This window comes from Leishmania mexicana, chromosome 20 (genome assembly GCF_000234665.1).
Source record: "Leishmania mexicana MHOM/GT/2001/U1103 complete genome, chromosome 20".
In the NCBI taxonomy this organism is placed as follows: domain Eukaryota; phylum Euglenozoa; class Kinetoplastea; order Trypanosomatida; family Trypanosomatidae; genus Leishmania; species Leishmania mexicana.
The window spans coordinates 487,144-508,228 of record NC_018324.1 but is presented as its reverse complement, the minus strand read 5'-3'; the positions used below and the strand labels follow the sequence as shown (position 1 = coordinate 508,228).

At 56.7% G+C, this 21,085-nt stretch overlaps 4 protein-coding genes and 1 pseudogene across 4 annotated transcripts, besides 1 other annotated feature; all 5 read left to right on the top strand.

Moving 5' to 3' along the window:
• Positions 1-4,965: 4,965 nt before the first annotated feature.
• On the top strand, positions 4,966-5,831 carry LMXM_36_1395 (annotated as a pseudogene).
• Positions 4,966-5,831: a sequence feature.
• A 539-nt stretch (positions 5,832-6,370) lies between these two features.
• On the top strand, positions 6,371-9,733 carry LMXM_36_1390 (conserved hypothetical protein; the record flags this gene model as incomplete). The annotated part of the gene is made up of 1 exon (XM_003874434.1): positions 6,371-9,733. One exon carries the CDS (start codon positions 6,371-6,373, stop codon positions 9,731-9,733), a length of 3,363 nt encoding a protein of 1,120 aa, XP_003874483.1.
• Positions 9,734-10,325: 592 nt separating this feature from the next.
• Positions 10,326-12,194, top strand: LMXM_36_1380 (conserved hypothetical protein; the record flags this gene model as incomplete). The annotated part of the gene is made up of 1 exon (XM_003874433.1): positions 10,326-12,194. One exon carries the CDS (start codon positions 10,326-10,328, stop codon positions 12,192-12,194), a length of 1,869 nt encoding a protein of 622 aa, XP_003874482.1.
• A 3,097-nt stretch (positions 12,195-15,291) lies between these two features.
• LMXM_36_1370 (Transitional endoplasmic reticulum ATPase,putative) lies at positions 15,292-17,649 on the top strand (the record flags this gene model as incomplete). Its single annotated transcript, XM_003874432.1, has 1 exon — positions 15,292-17,649. One exon carries the CDS (start codon positions 15,292-15,294, stop codon positions 17,647-17,649), a length of 2,358 nt encoding a protein of 785 aa, XP_003874481.1.
• Positions 17,650-19,116: 1,467 nt separating this feature from the next.
• On the top strand, positions 19,117-19,779 carry LMXM_36_1360 (putative adenylate kinase; the record flags this gene model as incomplete). The annotated part of the gene is made up of 1 exon (XM_003874431.1): positions 19,117-19,779. The coding sequence occupies one exon, from the start codon at positions 19,117-19,119 to the stop codon at positions 19,777-19,779; it is 663 nt and encodes a 220-aa protein (XP_003874480.1).
• Positions 19,780-21,085: the final 1,306 nt, after the last annotated feature.

The following is a 21,085-nucleotide window of genomic DNA, read 5'->3' as shown; positions in this document are numbered from 1 at the left end:
CTTTTCCGCCTCCACCGTTTCTGCCGCCCTTTCTATGGGAACATGTAGCTTCGGCCTTTGGTTTTCACAGATCACGTGCCGTGATGTGGTCCGCTGATATCTTTCGTTTTTTCCCTGTTTTTTCTTTTTTTTCTGTTGGGGTTCTCCCTCATGTTACTTACCTGTCTCCCCACCTGCCCGTGTGTGTTGGTTTGATGCTGATGTTGGTGATGTGGCTTCTCTTTTTGTTCTTCTTCTCGTCCCCGCGCTCGTGCGTCCCTTTCCGGGCTCACACGCAGTCCTCTGCCTTCTCCTCGCCGTCCCACCCTCATTGAGTGACTTGCTTTGACAATGTCCTAATAACACCTCAACAGTGAAGGGGGGAGGGCAACTTTTGTTTTCTATCGTTTTGTTTGAGGTACAGAGGCGGAGAGGAGAGGAGAGCGGAGGGGGAGGATGTATATTCTTCTTATGGAAACGTGAGCAGAGAAGGAATCCAGAAGGGCATGTCGTGTCTCGCTTCCCACGACGCGTGTGCGCCGATTCACACTGTCTGTCCGTGCCGATTGAGAGAATCGCGACGACGACACTCTTGTCATTCTCTCTCTTTTTTTCCTCCTCTTGTATGCTTCCCCTTTTTTCTTTTTGGCTTTTTTTTGGCTTTTAGCGCCCGTGACGCCGTTTGCATTTTCAATGGCCACTTACCTTCCCATGGAGAGGAGGAGTGGGCGGGAGGGGGGGGTAGTGCTCTGGCGGGAGCCACCGTCCTATGGCAGAAATCAACGTTTCTCCGTATGCCTCTTAGCCGGACAGAAGATGAACATCCACTCGTTCTCTGGCGCGCGCAGTTTGCTGGAAGCCCTCGAAGACGGCGAAAAAAAAGGAAGCCGTATGTGAGGCTCATCGGGGAGAGAACGCGGCGCATCGCGGGATTTCAGCCCTCGTCATATAGTTTTGCATGTTGTACCATTCACCATAAAGACGAGTCGATGTGAGGCAGTCGAGGAGTGATGCATAAGCACCAATTCAGTTGTGAAGGCGGGCGAGTAGTCCCGTCGGTGCATCCGATTGTCTTTGTAGCCCTGCAGGAGTGCAGATATTTGGCGTACGGACGCTCTCCTCGCCCATTTGGCGCTCAACTGCCGCTCTCTGTATTTTGTTGCTGTTTTGCTGCTTTTTCTGTCGCTAGTGACATGCAGCACATGTAAACTTCTCCTTGCTCACTTTCTCCACCTTTTCTTCACGTGCCGCTCGCATCGCCGGACACCCTTACACAGGCGCCACCACTACTCTCCGCCCTAAAAACCATGCGTACTCGTGTTGGGCGTGCGAAGTACACGGCCGAAGACACTGATATCGGTGGCTTCATCACTTGTCCACTTTTTTTTCTGGAGGGGAAGGTGATACCTCTGTTTGTCGCCCCCTGCCCCTCCCCTCCACTGCCACCTGCCCTGCTGTATTCAGTTGCATCAACGCGTCATAGGTTGCCTTAGATCCTAGGGGAAACCCGCCCTTGACCCTCTCTGCTTTCTCAGCCTCTGCCCCTCTTGATTTTCTTTTGTGTGTCCGTTCAGTTTTCTTGCCTCTCGTTTGTTCTTCAGCTGAGGAGACATCCTTTGTACACTGACAACGAAAATTAAGTTTTTTTTTCTATTCGTCAAGGGAAGTGTCGGGGATGATGGGAAAGAAAACCAAACCTAGTGGCCTATACAGCGCATACACGTGCATGGAGTCGCAGTGATGATTGTTCCGCTTCGGCGGCACGCGCCTCCCCCACCTGCTTCCGCAAAAAGATGTAATGCACACCGAATCTGTTGCACAAGGATGATCCGTTCAATTCGATGCACGAAACGGCGAAAGGGGTGAGGGAAACGAAATCTCACCGCGACAGCCAGGATGCCGTGCAAGACCTGGATAAGATGGGGCGAGTACGCCCTCTTCGGCAGCTATCGGACGACTGCTCTGGGTATCTACTCGGTGCTGGGGCTCATCGCACAACGCATCGTTGTCGTTTCGGCTCCGATCGGCATGCTTGAGATGAGCAGTGTGCAAAAGACGAAGCTGTAAAGCACCACGAGTACTACGAAGAAACGGTGTGCGTGTGTGCGTGTGTGTGTGTCTTAGTGCCTGGGGCACGAGGATGGGGTGCGACTCAGCCGGCTACAACAACCGCGACTTCACACCGACCGTTTGCACAATCACGATTGCTTTTCATGGTCCATGGTCGGATCATGGGTATCGTCGCTATCTTTGAGGAATGTACGGGTGCAACGTTCCCCGTTGCCACATTCGAGATGGTACTTGCCAGCATTCCATGGGGCGTGGTGGCCGACACGTGTTATCAGAAGCCGTGCTGCAAGACGATCAACTGCAACACCAACCAGAGGGTCACCATTGCCGCTGGCAACAGCACGCGTCTGACAGTGAACGTGCCTCCCTTCCAAATCACCGGCGAGCCTGTCACCAGCTTCGGCCTCCTGGCCCCCGTCTGGGCCATCCAGGTGTGTGCCATCGCCTTTGCCGTTTCGCCGCTGTAAGCACGTCCAAACAGGGAATGGGGGGGCGCACGAGGAGGGAGGAGGAGGAAGTCAGGGAGCGGCTAACAGAGGAAAAGTGCCAAGTCCGCGAGGAAGAGGGGAACGCAGCGCCCCCAGACTTTTTCACTCTTCTCGCCCTTTTGCCGAGACTGCCGAACATGTACATTTGCCATGGCGGTGTGTCGCCTGTCTTCCTGCTGCACCGCCGCGTTGTCGTGTTCCTCTATATCGTGTGTGTGTATTTTTTTTTTGGGTGCTTCTCCGATTAACGTAAGAGAGGCAGGCAAGAGCGAACAGCGCCAAAAAAAGGGGCGCTGGGAAGGGCTTACAAACTGTTTCGAATGCGCAGGCGCGGTGGTGCTGTTGAAGGCGATGCAGCTGTAACCCCGCATGTGAGGATCTGGACATCTGCGTAAAGCCCCCCTGACACCATGGCTGCGTGGCGTTTGTGTGCATTCTGTTTGTTCTGTAGCCGGTGCTCCTCGTTTCCTGGTCTTTTTTTGTTCCTCCTCTTGTCAAGGTCCAACATTTTCGGAGGTGGTGCGAACGGGAAGGGGTGGGGGACTAATCTTGTGAGCCAGGCGCGGATGTGTGCGTGCGCACGCATCCGCATCCACATGATCGTTTTTCTTTTTTCCTTCTCGTCTGCACCCCAGCAGCACGCTTAGTGCTGTTATCGTTCTGCTGTTGTTGCTGTTCTCCTCCCGCAGTGCCTCCCCCGCCCCCACACACATGTACCAGTGAAAAAAAAACGAAAAAACAAAGCGATAAAAACGTGCGCAAGAGGAAAGCGATCGCGTTTCCGTCGCTCTTCAGAATGTGACGAACAACAAAAACTTTTTTGCTTGACTTTTCTTGAATAACTCCAGTAGCAGATCCCTCTCTTGTCGAGCGCCATTGTGCTCGCGTGCTCATACGGATTAGCTATGCGAACATGAGGTTCGCTTGTGTCGGCATGGCCGAGGGCTACCCTGCGTAGGTTTGATGGAATCCACACACACACTCACAGATCTTTGTGGCGTAGAGGGAAAGGCCGGAAAAGTGTGGAGGAAGGGAGAATGCATGTGCCCCCCCCCCCCCCGTGAGCAGGGGAAAACGGATCTGGAACATGGCACGCGACCTTTCAGCAGTGAGTACACAAAGACACACACACACCGGCGGAGCGCCTTTTTTGTCGTTGGTCTCCTTGTTCGCGTGCTTGCAGGTGGATGACACCGTCGCCACCACCAAAAAGCGACCGCCTACCATGAACATGGTAAAAGACAGCAAACAAAAGAATCAAACAACGTAGATGGATGGTTACTTTTCCAGCATATGCAGCCCACCTACCGCTGATGCACCACAGCTGCACCCTCGTCGTCCAGGGCAGAGCCGCCCTCGCCGCCGAACCGGGCCGTGCGACCTACGGGCTCTGCATGTCCCTCCTCGCCCCCTTCATCGGACGCGGGCCGCGCCCGGGGTACCATGCGCGAGGGCGGAGGCAGTGGGCAGTCCAGGTGCACGGCAGGACACGCTCAGGGAGGAAGACCAGAAGCCGCAGGCCAGGGACCTGTGAGAGACCTTGCACATCCGGCCTGTATGCCGTGCGTCGCCCGCTCAGCCGCCCCAACCCGCGGCACCTCGGGCTGCTCACGTCGTGCATCCGGCGTCGGTGCCTCATGGAGCCCACCCCGCCGGGGTGGAGAAGGCGCCGCCCATGACGCCACGTGTGCGCTTTGGCGCTGTCCCGTGTGCGGCTCTTCGCGCCGTTGCCTGGCGCCCACCGCCCTGGCCCTGCCGACCCCCCAGCACGCCGTGCTCCAGCCGTCCGTGACAGCGCGGTCGCACAGTCCTCGCATGTCCGCACCCCCGGAGGGCCTGTGTTTCACGACGGGCTTCTTGTGTTGGGGATGGGGAGAGGGGACTCGCCATCTTCTGGCATTTCCGTCCATGCCGTGCGTCGGCGGCGTGCCTGGCTGGGTCGCCCGCCTGTGTGTCATCTTGCTCGAAACTTCCGCTCTCTTGTTCGTGCTGTGCTTACTGTACTGATCTGCCTAGCTGCCTTGCGCACCGTATTACAGGGGTGTGTGCCGGCTACCATTTTTGTTTGTTCTTTGTGTGCTGCCCTTTGTTTTTGGGGAGCCAATAGGCGTCTACCCGTACCCCCTGCTGCCTTTTCTTGACGGGCCCGCAAGTTTCTATGTGGGCCGCAGGTGATAGAGTAGGTCGCGCGTAAACGCTAGCAGTATTGTATTATCTGCTCTGCAAAAAAAAGGGAGGTCGGCGAAAATCTAGATCGAGGGGGTTCAACTACAGTTGTGTCCGCTCGCTGCGCTGTTCTGCTGTAGAGCACTGCAAATTTTGCCCAAGTCGCCTCGCTCCTACCCCCTCCCCCACCTCACCATTGAAAGGTTGGGTTTTCTGTTAGAGTAGACTTCTGTACAGCGAGTGTTTGATTGAAGGCCCAAGCATGTACTGCACGGGTACTGTACGTGGCGTCCCGTCCGATGGCACCTTTACCCAAGATCCGCGACTGTATCGCTCGCAGGTTGTGCCGGCAGCGTGTGGTATCTGGCCACTGAAAGTGCAGGAAGTTCTTTGCAGGGAGATGGAGGCTCGCACACAGCTTGTGTGCGATGCCCTGACCGACTTTCAGCGCATTGTGAGCCTCTGCGTCACTGAGCGGCATGGACGGTGGGTGATGTCCTTAGCCGACGATAGGCCTCGTAGCGGATGGTCTTGCCCCAAGTGCGGCTGTACCGAAGAGGATGTGTCCACCCTCAACAGTCATAGGCGAATGCGCACCTCAGGAGAGGGGTATTGTGAGTCGCTCCTGCGCGGGCCCTGCCTCACTCCGCTTTGCGATGAGGTAGAGTTGCACGGGAGCCAGTCGCATCGATGCCGCTACGCTGACGACGCCGCGGTGCGACTGGAGCGTCAATATCTGTTTGAGAGAGAATACGGATCGGTGCTGCAACGCATCAAGTCAGCGAGCCAGGGCATCCAAGAAAGTGTGACGCGGTGAGTTGTGCTGTTCGCCTCTTGTTGTTATTTGCTTATATTCACGAACTGCTGTGTCCGCGTCCAGCGCGGCCGCTGGCGTTTTGCTTCTCCGTGGTTTTTGTTGATGCAACGCTTCCGCTAGTGAGCACATGGGAGAACAAAAAGTGCGTAGTTTGTGAGAAGAGCCCCGCCTGCAGCGCACATCATCTATTTACGCGCCAAAAGGGGGCGGCAGGCGTTCAAGCCGTGTTTCTACGGCCATCACCACACAAATTCATCCCTTTCGCCGTACTCGAGGGACACACCCTCCAGCGCGCAGGTGTGGCGGAATGATGATGTCGCAGCGCCTCTACTGCCCCCAATCATCTCTGCTGCTTCCGTGTGTGCACTTCTCTCTCTGTCGGTGATGCCAGGACCTCCGTGCGACGTACGATTCGCCTGCGCGCACCTGCGCTTGTGCGTGGACGCGCACTTCACACCGTTGCATTTGTCGTTGCGGCTTAGACGTCTTTTTTTTTCCGTGTTGTTGTGCGTGTGCATGCCGAGCGAACGCCCGCAGGTTGCAGAGGACATCCCATTCCTTCTGCAGCTTGCTTTGCACCGAAACCTTTATTAGAGCTTACTTTTTCTCTGCTGCCCAAATTTGGAGGGGAGAGGTAGCGCGACAACAGGTTTTACATCTACATAGAGGTGAGCTATTGCTGGTCTGTATTGCTGTTCGCCTTGCCTTCAGGAAGGCTTTCTCGACTAGCGTTGCTGGCACCGACGACGCTCCACGACAACTGGTCTCGTCGCCGTCTTCCTTGGTTTATTCTTTCAAGTGTGCTGCGCCCCCCACATCATTGTCAAAGTTCTCCGTGATTCGTTAAGCCATGAGGTTCTCTGTTGTCGGTGGTCCACTGGCATCTACCATTTCTCTTGAGGCGAAGCACTCCGACAGCTTCGAATCCATCTTCCAAAAAGTCCAAGAAGCTGCCGGCAAGGCAACGCCGCTCGATGCGTACGACTTGTATACGACAAGGCGCTCGTCGCTGACAGGGGAGCTTGTCGCAGCCGCCGGTCCGCTACGCCCCACAGACACCCCCTCGGACCTTCAGCTGGAGGTCGAACAGAGTGATGCACACATCCTCATGCTGATGCAAAGGGATGCAGACACACCGCGTGCCACTACGCAAAATCAGCTCTTGTGCAGCAACGCCGCTTCAGGGGACGCTAGCAGACTAGACAGCACCGCCATTGCGTCCACATCGACGTCTCTCACGACCACGCCGCGGGTGGCGGATGAATATCGACGCCGCATGCGTGCCATGTACCTCAAGTACGACCCTGGCCAGATACACAAGGTTGAAGTGGCACTCGACCGTTACCGCGGCTACGAGGAAGACGTACTGCAGCAGCTGGTGAAGAGGTACGGGCCAGAGCCGGCGCCAGGGGAGGTCCATCTCTCCCCCACACCACCTGTTGTGCCGTCGTCCTGCCTCGACGCGCGTGAGAGCACGCCATCGCACTCCGCTTCGACAAACGAGGCCAATCCAGATAGGAAACCCTCGTACTATGATCGACTTGTAGCCATCTACTCCACCTACGAGCCGGGGAAGCTGAGCAAGGTTAATGGGACTTTGAGGCGCTATGCCGGTCGAGAGGAAGAGGTGATCCAGCAGCTGGTGAAGAAGTACGGACCAGAGCCATCCACTGAGCGCGTGGCAGCGGCTAAGGTTTCGGAGGCGACAAACGAACAGCTGGCGCCAACTTCTGACGTGGCACGGCAGCAGCTGACGTCATCAGCGACCAATGTAGAAGCGTCGGCACATGCAAGCGCGACAGTGCCCGCTGTCGAGAAACAGGTGGCGGCTGTGCCGGAAGCCAGGGAAGCGGCACCATTGTCCCTCACAGCCACCGCGAAACTCGTAGCAGCAACGGCATCCGATGCCCCACCAGTGGCCAGCGCCTACGGTGACTCCACCGTCGGGATGCAGCCGTCGAATATCGAGGGAAGGCCGCTGGCGACGGTGACGTCTCCACTGGACAGCTCGGTGCCTCGTCACACAGCTCCCTTCACAGCTGTAGCCCCGCCAAACAAGGCGTGCACGGCGGAATCGATGACGATCGGTGGTAACTACCGAGAGCGCCTAGTCTCTTTCTACAACGCGTACAACCCTGCGAAGCTGCACACGGTGGAGGGCACGCTGAAGAAGTTTTCGGGGAAGGAGGAGGTGGCCATCCAGCAACTGGTGCGACGCTACGGAGCGGAGCCGCCCCCACTGCGCCCAGAGGAGGCTTACAGGCTGTTGACAGCCGCGAGCGCTGGTGGTGTGTCCAGCACACCACCAAGCGCCAGTCTGGCAACCACAAATGCTCCAGGCACTGCCGCCACGCCGACTTTGGGCTTTGAACCCGCATCCTTGGCGGAGCGGGCAGACAGCAAACTGGAGATGTACAAAAGCGGCGAGGAGGAAGTCATGGCGAAATCGGAGGTGCGCTACGCTGCTCAATGTGCGAAGAACATCGCTGGTGAGCCTACGACGAGCGGTGCGGGCTCTTCGGCGGAGTCGGGGCGCTTCGACGCGGTGGTGGCCACTGCGCAGGTCAGTGCGGCGCCACCGTCTATTGCGGTGGGCGTCCCACCAAGTCATCGTAGCTCTCCGAGTGGCACCGCAAGCGCTGCGACACCGTCTACAGTAGAAAGCATCAAAACTGCTTCGCCAGCTAGTCCCGTGGTTGCTGTGGTGGCAACGCCACACACGACACGAGTAGGAACTGTGGTGTCGGCAGGTGATGCCATGCCTCACGCGCAAGAGAGCAAGGCATCGCAAGGTAGTCCGCCGCAACGAAGGGCGCTACCGCTTGGGGCGCTGCGAGTGGCGGCGGCACACGTGGAAGGTGCCGCACACATGTCGTTGCGAGAACGGTACTGGGCCATTTGGAGGGCATACCGCGCCCAGAAGAGAGCGGCTGGGCTGTTACAGCAGGAGCTCTGGGTGGAAACGTCAGCCGGTGCTGCCAGTGGCTACCGCCTCAACGACTCCGTGGAGCCTGCGTACACAGTTGCGAACCTTTCGGTGGTGGTGGCCCAGGAGGAGCGAGGCGGTTGCAGCACACAAGGCCGCGCCTTGTCAAGCGAGCTGCAGATTGCAATGCGAGCTCTGCTGTCGTCGCTGCGGCACTGCGTCGAGTCGCGGGTGATTCAGGCGGAGTCCACCGAAGAGCATCAGCAGGCGAACGCGCTACTCACCCACTGGGCTGCCCCAGAGAACCTTTGCCCGGTCACCGACTCTCCGGAGCTGGCATGTGCGCTGCATCAGGCTGCGCACCTTATTGGCAAGCTGGAGGGCCTCGTGACTGTGATTCGCACGCAGGCGGGGCAGCTGCACCAGCTAAAGTCTCTCCATCGGGATGTAGTGGAGCGTATGGAGCACGCTCACACCAACACACAGGCTCTGGGCAAGCTTCAAGCGCAGCTGAGCGCTGCGAACAGTGATCGCCGGGCACTAGAGCAGGAGCTGAAGCGCATCTCTGCCGGGGGAGCGGAAAGCCACGCTCGTCAGGCACCGTTGTGCCGTGTCTACCCTACTGCCGAAGAACGGAAAGATGCCCAGATCGCAAAACTTCAGCAAGAGCTGGCCAAAACACGCAATTTACTCTTCTTGTCCAAAGAGGCAGAGGATAAGCTGAAGGTGCAGCTGCATCAGAGTCACACTCGCGAAGCTCGCCGAAAACACGAGGAGTGGCATCGACAGGGAAGGAGTAGCCGTTACAGCATCTCAGACCGGGCGCACGCACAGCCACGCAGCCGATCCGCCAGGGCCGGTAATGGCGTCCATTCGTCGCCGTCGAATTCACCTTATCGGCGCTACACCCCAGTGTCCACCCCGCGCGGCGCGTTCTCACACGCCATTGCTCATGACACACCACGTGGCCCGTCGACGTTGCAAGTGCACGTGAACGGACGCCCCGTCTCCTCGATTCGCAGGCCGGATGCGGTCACCGCCGAGCAGGATCGCGCAAGCACGTCAGTCAACAGTAGCACGCCGTGGCCCTCGTCACGCTACGTTATGACGCCAACGGAGGTGGAACGGGGGCCATGTCCCAACTGCCTTACCCCGCTGACCTCGTGCTGCCGTGAGGAGAGCGGCGCCGTGTCGGAGAAGGCAGCGTTTTGCTTCAGCTGTCGCCGGTACTTCACCTTTGGAGAACTGTGGACGGGCAATGCACGTGATGTTATGAGACAACTGTAGGATGGTTCCTGTGGCGCAGTTAGTGTGGGGTTGGGCAAAGTGGGGGTGTGCGGCGGGGGGTTGCCGGACAAGACACAGAAAAACATCGATGTTGACGCATTCGCGCGCAGGGGGCTCTCACGCCTTCTGTTGTTTCTCACTGATGCCCATTCCCTTCGTCGTGGCGAGCCGGTGGTGTACACTTCTGTGTCGTTTGCGATTTACGTGTCTCCCTCTTTACGCTCCGTTTGGGTGTACGTGGCATTCACGGGTGTATTCACTTCGTTGAACAAGAAGCAGAAACGAATACAAAAAAATAGATGACATACTGATATACCTCTCCTCCGCTTACGCACGCACTCTGATCTCCTCTCTGTCGCTGCGTCCTGCTTCTGTATGCCTGCTCCACCACCTCCGCAGCCGACGGACCGTTTTATCTCATTCTACGTGGCTCTCGTCAACGGGGCAAGGACAACAACGCGGCACGTGTACTGCCTCGACGACTGCCCTCTGCGCATCCTGTGATGACGCCACTCGTCGGCCAAGTGGCAAAGGCCGTCATACCGTGCCGGTGGTATCCTTCTCGAGAACTCACTCACCCCCTTTCCTCTTCATGTGGCTTTCTGAATGGTTCTCTGCGCTTTTCATCCTTATTGGGCATGATGCACATGTGCAAGTGACCGCCTGTCTTTTCCCCTGCGCCCTGGCACACGCCCCGTTTCCGAAGGCCTCAAGCCGGATCTGGACTGACAGGGACACACCTCACTGGCTAGACGGACGCGCAGACGTTTGTGCACGCACCAAGACAAGGGCGAGCAAACTGGTACCAATGACGTCGACTCTGACGAACAGCAACCGGATCAATATCCCTGCGGTATGCCGGCTTCGTGAGCGGAACACGAGCAAGACTGTGGGCTCAGGTGTACTGGTGGCACCAGGGCTGCTGCTGACGTCTGCCACTGCTATCCCTACCCAGTCGCGTGCCACGCACGTTGTGGCCACGTTCTTTGAGGGCACCAAGAAAAACGCCGTGGATGTGCCACTGCAACCGCAGCGCTACTACTTCGCCTCCCGCTATCCGCCAGAAATGGACTACTGCCTGATCAGCTGCGAGGAGGCGCCGCTGTTCAACGTGACACCGGTGCACATGGCACTCACTGCGAAAGGTTGGGCACCTGTGGAGGAAGGCGATGTGGTGCTAATCGTAGAGCACCCAATCGGAGGCGTGTTCGGCACCGCAGCAGCTCCATTGAACGGAAAAGCCACCTCCCCGTCCACGCTATCCGAGACCGGGGAGAGCAACTTTGATTCCGTGCAGGCGCCGTACGTGGAGCAGAAGCGCTTCGAGGAAGTGCTGCGCTGCCGCGGCAATGTGAGCTTCCTCAAGTCCAACGGCAGCTGGAGGACGGCTGGCTGTCCTGCTTTCAACGAGCATGGCCACCTGGTCGGTCTGCAATCGCAGAGCAGGGCAGATGGCGAGGGAGTCGTGAACCGCATCCTGTCGCTGATCTCCATCGTGAAGCACCTCTTTGCCAACGTGCAGCTGCCGCATCTTCCGCAGGAAGACATCACGTTCGAGGATGTGTGGGACACGTGGTACGTGACGAACGACATCACCCGCATCATCGCCATCCTCGCCAACTTCAAAGGCAAGTCTATGGCCCAGCAGGTGACATGGCGCCTGTGCGAGCTGACGGCAAAGCCGCAGCTGGTCAAGAGTATCGCCTCGAATGGCGGCATCGAGGTTATTCTGCAGAACCTTAGCCTCTTCTGCAGCGACGAGAAGTTGTCGGAGATTGGCCTACGCGCTCTCTGGAATGTTAGCATTGGCGAAGAGGCGCATCTAGCCGCCATTATCAAAAGGGAAGGCGTGCACACCATCCTCAACGTTGTGGAGTCATTTCCGGCGAACGAGACGGTGCTCGAGTTTGGGGCGGTGCTGCTGCACAACATCGCCGGTTGTCGTGCGGCGCCAAACTTCTCCGAGGCACACGGCGCGCGAGCGCTGAAGGCGCTGTACCCTGGCTTTCAGCAGTTCCGTGAGAGCGTCGTGCTGCAGAAGTTTGCGCTCAGCTTCTTCGCAACCCTTGCGCGACTGAACGAGGAGTTTGCATGCAATTTGGTGCAACAAGACGTCATCGATCACATTATCCATCTCATCGAAGAGAAGCCGAAGCAGATTTTTCTCATGGAAATCGTCGTCGGGTTTGTGGCAGAGCTGGCGCAGTACCCGCAAACGGTTGAGCTGATGTGTGGTAAAGCTCCGCAGTACGCTGCCGCCAGCATGACGTATCTGATCGACCTCCTCATTCATATCATCTTGGAATACAAGGACCTTGACAGCCTTTTGGTGAGCGGCAATCGGGCGCTGTGGGGACTTGGCATTGTGCCCACCTGCCGCGGCATCATTTTGGAGAACCCACGGGGCATCGACGCACTGCGCATCTCACTGCCAGCACTCATAGCAAGCACACACCGCTAGCTGCGTTGTCTTTCTTGGTGGGTGGTGTCTATACCCACTTTGATGCCTCCCCTTGTGGCCCCGAGTCGGGCTCTCATTTTTCTTTTGGTTTGCGTGTATGTGTGCGTGTATGTGTGCGTGTGGGGAGGATGAGGTCTTTGTCGGGTCTTGTGCCAAGAGAGGGGAAGTCACATCGGTGATGCCTATTTGCTTCTGTCTGAGGAAAAATGGATCCCATGCGGGCGTGCCATTGCTCTCGCTCGGTTCTCAGTCATGCGCGAACATCTCTTTAACGTGTTTTTCGTTCGGTGGTGGGCACCCACACCTTTCCTCGCCTCTCTCTTCGATGTACGTTAGCGTATTTTCCTTCTGTGGTTTTCTTTGTTGGATCGCTCACGTTTTGAATCGCAGGCCGTCCTCACCCCCCCATCCTCGTGGAACGAACACGGTGTGTCAAGGGGTGCGAGCAACAAACAGCGACAACAAAAGAAGACGCCGTCATTGTGTGGTGTGTGTGTGTGTTAGCCCTCATGACCCTACCAGCCCTAGCTGTATGGCCGGCTCTTCTCGAGACGCGTCCTGCTGCACTGCCAGTGGCTCTGCGTTTTGTCAAGTCTGAGGCAAAGCAGCAGATGTCTTTGCATGTATGTGCAACTTGCATGTGCGTGTGCGACCGCTCTGGTGTCAGAACCTAGACTGCCCAGTTCGAACACCCACCAAAGAGCCCTGAGTTGAAACTTTACGACCATCGACTCGCCCCCTATCTTTGCGATGCCTCTCATACTCGCAAGTCTCTCCTTGCCGCTCTTTTCCTGTCCCCTTCTCTCCTGCTCTCTTCGCCAGTTTCCGCGGCTCTTTAGGAGGGATGCATCTCACAGCTGCGTGTCCACGCTGCTTGCCCTGCAGGTCAACCACACGCTGAATGTGGGGCATAGAGAAGGACAGCTACAAGGCGTACATACTGCTGCTATTCAAGGGACCCTCAACGATTGATCGATGCCTATACTACCTCTACTTGCCTTTGACGGTTCTAGTCCCGCTTGGTGGTCTCTCTAGTACACGTCGGTGTCCGTCTTGGGTGAGTAGAGCGGGCAACAGGGTGTGGCTGGCCAGGGTGTCTCCTTTTCGAGGGGGGGGAGGGAGAGGGAGCACGAGTTGTCATCCTTGCTCTCTGCAATCTCTTCATCACTCCGCTGTTATTCCTCGTGCATGAACCACGTGCATGAATGCGTGTGAGTTCGCTCATCACCGCTGACACACATTGCTGTCCTGCTTTTTTTTCGTTTTTCATTTTCGTGTGGACTGCTAAACTCTACGCGGACACATGTGGCCACCTCGGCAATCTGGGAAAGAGAGGCAAAAAAAAGTGGATGGATCAGAATGGGTCCTAGTGGTGAACTGAAACTGTCACTCTCGGCCTTGCCTCGCTCACGGTTTCATCCAAGAGTGGTGCGTGCTTTCCTATTACTTGGTCTGCTGTTCTTGTTGTTTTCGCGTTGTGTTTTTGTTTGTGCCTTTTCTCCCATCGTCGGCTGGATCGAGTGGCGGATGTCATTCACGCCATTCTCTGCCCCCCCCCCTCCCCCACGGGCTCCTGCTGGACACGTGGGGCCCATCATATTCTTTTCTTTGTTGTTCGTCTACCTTCTGTTTTGCTCATACATGCCTGGATGCACCCACATACAAGCATATACATAATAAATGTTTTGGCCTACACAAGTATTCTCGCATTAGAGTCCTGGTGTGCTCAGCTGAAGGGGGAAAAATGGAACCCGTCTGGTGTCTGTGACATTGGAGTGCACAAAACGCTCATGGCACCACGTGTGGGCGATTGTGGAGGGATTGAGTGCTGCTTGTACACACACTATGCAAACGGAGGGCCGCCGCCTTCGCACCAGTCGCAGAGGGTGCACAGGTGAGATCAGCATCAACAGAGAAGGTGTTTGCCATGCACTTGGATAGGTTTTGTTTGGTTTGCTGATCCCACTCTGGCGAGGGAGTTGTCCATTGATGGCTTTCACGCGGACAATGTTTTGTGTGCGCTGGCAGAGCCGTAGACGGTGTGTGCGCATCTCTGCACGCATTCATGATTTGTATTTTTCTTTTTGTGTCTTCGGGGGTGCGGAAAGGTGGAATGTCCAAGCGACAAATAGGCTACTGAGGAGGTCTCTCGACAACCGCATACAAGACGCTCTCGTTAGGTGTACTCTACCTCTATTCCGTACCGCCACACGAGAAACACACACGAGAACAACGACCGACACGTCCTGCGAAAAAAAAACGAAAAACTCGAAGAGGGATGCACCACTGCCGTTTCGAGTGGCAGGAAGAGGATGCTCTCGCAACGCTCTCTCTCCCTCGTGGTGCTCTTCCTTTCAACTACGCTAGCTGTATACAATACCTGGCTCTTGCCCATGTGTGTGGATTACCCTTCGGTCTTCCCCTGGGCAAATTAGTTGTTTGGGGGCTCGCGGCCTCTCCTCCTGTCACCTGCCCTCCTTTCACTTTCTCCACGGCTGTCACCGTTGTCTGTGCGTCTCTACCTCTGCGCCAACCCCAGTTCCGTGAGTGAGTGAGTGAGTGTTGTTGTTGGTGTTGGTGTTTTGCGTCACACGCTCTCTTCTCCCTTTCTCTCTCACCATTTTGCTTCTATTCGTTTTTTTTTTCGTTTTGGTGCCTCCCACCCACCTCTTCATTGGCGCTCCTCCCCCACAGAGAAGTCATCCATCGTCGTTGTGCTCGAAGAGGAGACGGTTTTCCATTTTCTTTGCGAGTTTCTTCGAAAAGAGGCCAAAACAATATATATATATATATAGTCGGAGACGCAAATACAGAAACACGTCGCGCACCGTCTCTCTCCCCTCTCTCGTTCACATCTCTTACGTGTTGCTCTTGTGGGTCACAGCTGAAAAAAAAAGACAAAGAAGTGACGCTGTTTGATCCTCCGCAACCGCTTGCCTGCCTGCCTGTGCGTGTGTGTGTGCTGTGTCGTCTCCTATACACTCGAGACCGACTGTGTCGCAGTATTCAGGCGGAAAAGCAGCAGTATCGCTGATTGGTCTCTGCGCTGTTTGACACCCAAGATCTCAAACGTAACAAAGACACGGCAGAAGCAACCATGGCCGACGCTGTTGGGAACACAAACGCGAAGGTGAAGCTAAACAAGCTGATCGTCGAGGAGCCGTACAATGACGACAACAGTGTTGTGTCGCTGAACCCGAAGCGGATGGAAGAGCTGAACATCTTCCGCGGTGACACCGTTCTCGTGAAGGGCAAGAAGCACCGCAGCACCGTCTGCATCGCGATGGAGGACGACGAATGCCCGCCGGAGAAAATCAAGATGAACAAAGTCGCGCGCCGTAACATCCGCATTCACCTCGGCGACACCATTCGCATCGTTCCCTGCAAGGATGTTCCATACGGAAACCGCGTGCACGTGCTGCCAATCGATGATACGGTGGAGAACCTCACTGGTGACTTGTTCGAGAACTTCTTGAAGCCGTACTTTTTGGAGTCGTACCGGCCCGTGAAGAAGGGCGACTCCTTTGTCTGCCGTGGCGCTATGCGTTCTGTGGAATTCAAGGTAGTGGAGGTGGACCCGGGTGACTATTGCATCGTGTCACCGGACACGATCATTCACTCCGAGGGTGATCCGATCCATCGTGAGGACGAGGAGGCGCTTGACGGAGTCGGCTACGACGACATCGGCGGTTGCCGCAAGCAGCTGAACCAGATCCGTGAGATGGTCGAGCTCCCCATTCGCCATCCAGAGCTGTTCAAGAACATTGGCATCAAGCCCCCGCGTGGCATCTTGCTTTACGGCCCTCCTGGGAGCGGCAAGACGCTCATCGCGCGCGCTGTCGCAAACGAGACGGGCGCCTTTTTCTTCCTCATCAATGGTCCTGAGATTATGAGCAAGATGGCTGGCGAGTCGGAGAGCAACCTGCGCAAGGCCTTCGAGGAGGCCGAGAAGAACGCGCCGGCGATCATCTTTATAGACGAAATTGACTCCATCGCCCCGAAGCGTGAGAAAGCGCAGGGCGAGGTGGAGAAGCGTATCGTTTCGCAACTTCTAACCCTCATGGACGGCATGAAATCGCGCTCGCAGGTGATCGTGATGGCGGCGACCAACCGCCCGAACACCATCGATCCAGCCTTGCGCCGTTTTGGCCGCTTCGACCGCGAGCTCGACATCGGCGTACCGGACGAGACTGGCCGCTTGGAGATCATTCGTATCCACACCAAGAACATGAAGCTGGCCGACGACATTGATCTGGAGAAGGTGGCAAAGGACTCGCACGGCTTTGTCGGCGCCGATTTGGCGCAGCTCTGCACCGAGGCTGCCATGCAGTGCATTCGCGAGAAGCTGTCCGTCATCGACTGGGAGGACGACACCATCGATGTTGAGGTGATGAACGCGATGTGTGTAACGCAGGAGCACTTTCGCGAGGCGATGGCGAAGACGAACCCGTCCGCGCTGCGCGAGACACAGGTGGAAACGCCGAACGTCGTCTGGGAGGATGTGGGCGGCCTCCTCGACGTCAAGCGCGAGCTGCAGGAGTTGGTGCAGTACCCCGTCGAGTACCCGTGGAAGTTTGAGAAGTACGGCATGTCGCCGCCGAAGGGTGTCCTCTTCTACGGCCCACCCGGTTGCGGTAAGACGCTGCTGGCCAAGGCCATTGCGACGGAGTGCCAGGCGAACTTCATCTCCATCAAAGGCCCGGAGCTTCTGACAATGTGGTTCGGTGAATCGGAGGCGAATGTGCGCGACGTCTTTGACAAGGCTCGTGCTGCGGCCCCTTGCGTGCTCTTTTTCGATGAACTGGACTCCGTGGCCAAGTCCCGGGGCGCCCACGGCGACGGAGGGGCGAGCGACCGCGTCATCAACCAAATCCTGACCGAGATGGATGGCATGAACGTCAAGAAGAATGTCTTCATCATTGGTGCGACGAACCGGCCAGACGTGCTGGACCCTGCGATCATGCGCCCTGGGCGTCTCGACCAGCTCATCTACATCCCATTGCCCGACAAGGCGTCTCGTGTGGCCATTATCAAGGCGAGCTTCCGTAAGTCGCCGCTAGCCTCCGACGTCGATGTGGACCAGATTGCCGCCGCCACGCATGGCTTCTCCGGCGCCGACTTGTCTGGCATCTGCCAGCGCGCGTGCAAGATGGCTATCCGCGAGTCGATCAACAAGGAAATTCAGCTCGAGGAGCTGAAGAAGAGCGGACAGTTGGACGAAAACGCTGATATCGACCCGGTACCGGAGATCACGCGCGCTCACGTGGAGGAGGCAATGCGGGGTGCCCGCCGCTCCGTCTCTGACGCGGACATTCGCCGCTACGATATGTTCAAGACCTCCTTGCAGCAGAGCCGCACCTTCGGTGCTAGTAACCCGCCCCCAGCGGAGGCCGGTGCGCCAGCTGGCAGCGGGGCGCCGCCGCCGCCTGCCGACGACGACGACCTCTACAGCTAAGAGGTGGCGGATGTGATGTTTTCAGTTTACTTCTTCTCTTTTTTTATTTGTTGTTTCAGGCTTCTTCCCCTTTTATATTTTTCGTGAATGCAGATGTTGCTGTTGTATTGTGGAGCGGTCACTAGTACCGCTTTGGGCTTGTGGCGGAGGTGATTCTGCCTACAAGATCCCCCCTTCAGGTTATCCATGCGTGCCATCGCTCTGTGCGATGTCGCGTGTGCGGCGTGGACACGCGCCAGGGGCTGAAAGGGTGATGTGGAGCACCTGCAACGATGAAACACCGTTGATTCACGCTTGTTGCCTCAAGCGTTGGTGAAGCCCCTGGCACTTTGTCATCCGTTTGTGCGAGGGGATTTTGTGTGTGTTTGGGTGTGTGGTTTTTCTTATCTGTGTTGGTGTGGGGCTTTTGTTCTGTGGTGGTGTTTGTGTGGGAGCGACACACTGTCACGCGAGCTGGGTTTGATGCGCTGCGTGCGTGAGGCGATAGAGGTTGTTCTCTCCTTGGCTCGTTCTCCGTGGATGCTTTGCGACAGTCTCGTCCCCCCCCTCCTCGTCTGGTCGCTCGCCCTTCTCACTAGTCCATGGCATTCTGGCCTGTTGATGCGGGTATGCCCTTAGACGTGCACGGTTTGTTTGCACTTTTTTCAGCCATGGTATCTCTCTCACGTGCTCGGTTTTGCTTTGATGTGCAGCATGGAATGGGGGAAAAATGGAAGGTTTTGCGACCATGAGAGGATGAACGATGCGCACATTGACTTGTGTCTTCTGAGCAACCCTCTGCAGAGGACTCGAGCGGCGTGCTTTTCCCACCACAGATTTGCCAAAGAGTGCCTTCGGCACCCTTCAGCTCTTTCTCTCCGTGCGTAGGGAAATGCAATACGTGCTACAAGCAAGACCCCCACCCTCACCCCCCACGCCCCCTCGCAGAGCACAGGTAGGGGAAATTAAGACGACTGGTGGTTGCTTGTGTGCTAGCACTACGCTACCCCAGCATCACTACTCTAACCTCTCTCCACCACCATCATCTCTTCTTCCTCCTACGTCTTCTCGTACGCGTGGCCCACATCTTTCTTCACCACACGTCAACGTGCACCGCACAGCTGCCCAACGTCCTACCACTCTGTTGGGCTAGTCTCACCCCGTTGGTTTCTCTCGTTAATCATTACGAGTTTCCCCTCCCCCCTCCTCATCGTGTGTATCGTGTAAACAGGTTATCTTTTACTTTGCCGCGCCCCACACACTCATCTCTGCAGTGCTGCCCACTCGCCACCACCTGCCTCGTTCGTTCGTACAACGGCGTTTGTTCATGGGCGGCTCTCTGTACGTTGTGTGTGTTCACTAGCCGGTGCAGACTCGGGGCCGCGCGTTTGTTCTTGTGTATATGGTTTGACCTATGTGTGGACTGTATGGGTGCGTACAACCGAGGATCGACGTGCACCAAGTAGCAGGGGAGAGGACCTGTGTGCCATGCTGCTGTCTATCATTCTGTTTGGCCCCCCTGGCAGCGGAAAGGGGACGGTGAGCCATCTGCTCGTAAAAGAGTACGGCTTTGTCCACTTGAGTGCCGGTAATCTGCTACGCGAGGAGGTGCTCAAAAGGTCTCCGCTAGGGCTGCGGTGTGCAGAAATGATGTCCGAAGGGTCCCTGATCCCAGACGAGCTCGTCGTCGACCTCGTGTGCAACCGACTGAGTGACCAAGCTGTGCAGAAGCACGGCATCTTGCTTGACGGTTTTCCAAGGACCCTGCGGCAGGCGGAGGTGCTCAGGACGCGTGGCTTTAAGTTTGACATGATGATTTTTCTTGACGTGTCGCCGGAGGTTTTGCTCGACCGATGTCTTTCCCGTCGCCTCGACCCAGTGACAGGGCGCATTTACAACCTCAAGAGCGACCCGCCTTCGCTGGACATTGTGGACCGCCTTCAGATCCGCTCCGACGACACGAAAGAGAAGCACGAGCGTCGCATGCAGGTCTACAACAGTCAAAAGGCAACTCTCATCGCGCATTACTCCGACATTATTATTGAGGTCGACGCGGAGCCGGAAATCAAGGTAGTCTTCAAGGAGCTACAAATGAAAATCAACAAGCGGTTGCAGGGCACCACCACGCAAGCCCCTGTGGCAAAGCTGTAGTGTGGCGAAGGACGCACTCAGGCGCACGGCGTGCGCACGCGGTGACTACAGCCAAGGTGACAAGACCAGGAAGAGGGAACTGGATACCGGCCATTCAGCCAACGGACTGGTGACAGTTGCGGAAATGCGGCTTCTTTTTCTCCTACCCCTCTCCTCCGTCGTTGGGGCCGTACCGCAGTGATCGACTCCCCCCACCTCCTCCACCGATTTCCAGCGGATTTGCGCTGCAGGCTCATTCGACACCGCCCCTCATTTACATTTTGACTCACTCAGCCCTCCCGCTGCCCTACTTCCGTGCGTTTCTCTTGGCGCTGGCATGCTGCGAGGAGGTGAGGGCGCCGTAAGAAGTTCCATGAGGCGTCTCACGCGCACCTTCCCTTTTCTCCCCTCCCTGTTCTCTTCGTCTTTGCACCCCATTCGGGGTCTGTCTGGGTGCTTGTTTCTTTTCTTCGTGTGCATGTGGATGTGGGTGTGGGTGAGTGACCCCTCTGCCGGCGCGAGAGCGATTTACGAGAAAAGGAGGACACACACGCACGAGGCAAGCGAATGTGGGAATGGCGTCCCTGCCACTTTGTCCGTCCGGGGTGGCAGGCAGTCTGCTCTGAGGATTCGCTGCCATGTGAACACGAATGGGGGCAGTGGGTGTGCGCGCGCGTGGGTTCCACCTCCCTCTTTCTTTGCCTCGCCTGTTGGGAATGGGTTCGTTTCGTGGCGTGAGGAAAACGGAAAGGATGGAGTGACCAAGAGAGTGGGTAGGAACACCAGATACATAACAAAACGAATTCGTTTTTGTTTCACCTGCAGTCTCTCTCCTTTTCTTTTTTTCTTCCTCGCTCAGGGATCTGGGGGCACGGTTGATCGCAATGCTGATTCCTTGTCCTGTAGGACTCTCGTTGTCTCCGTCTAGTTCGTACCCCCTTTTTTGATCTTTCCTCAACCTCATCTCCATGCCCGCCGACAAGTCACCCCTCATCATTTCACCAACGTACAAAACGCTAGTGTCGCGAACGGCGACAACAAACGAAGGGCTGCATCTCTCACATCATCCTGTGACTTGTGTGCTCTCTGTGGTTCTTTCTCTCTCCACCCCTCTCCCTTTTCAATGTCGTTTACCCCCACCCACCCCTCTTTTTGTGTGTCTTGTGTGACTTCTGGGCAGTAAACCAGCGGACCTCTCTCTACAATGTTGGCCCTGGTCGGTCGAGGCCTCTCACTCATTACATGCTTGTCCCCCTCCCATCTTCGCACGCCACCACCCATCCACTGCGCAAGCTCTCCGCCGCTTTCTTTTTCCTGATCTGTGTGC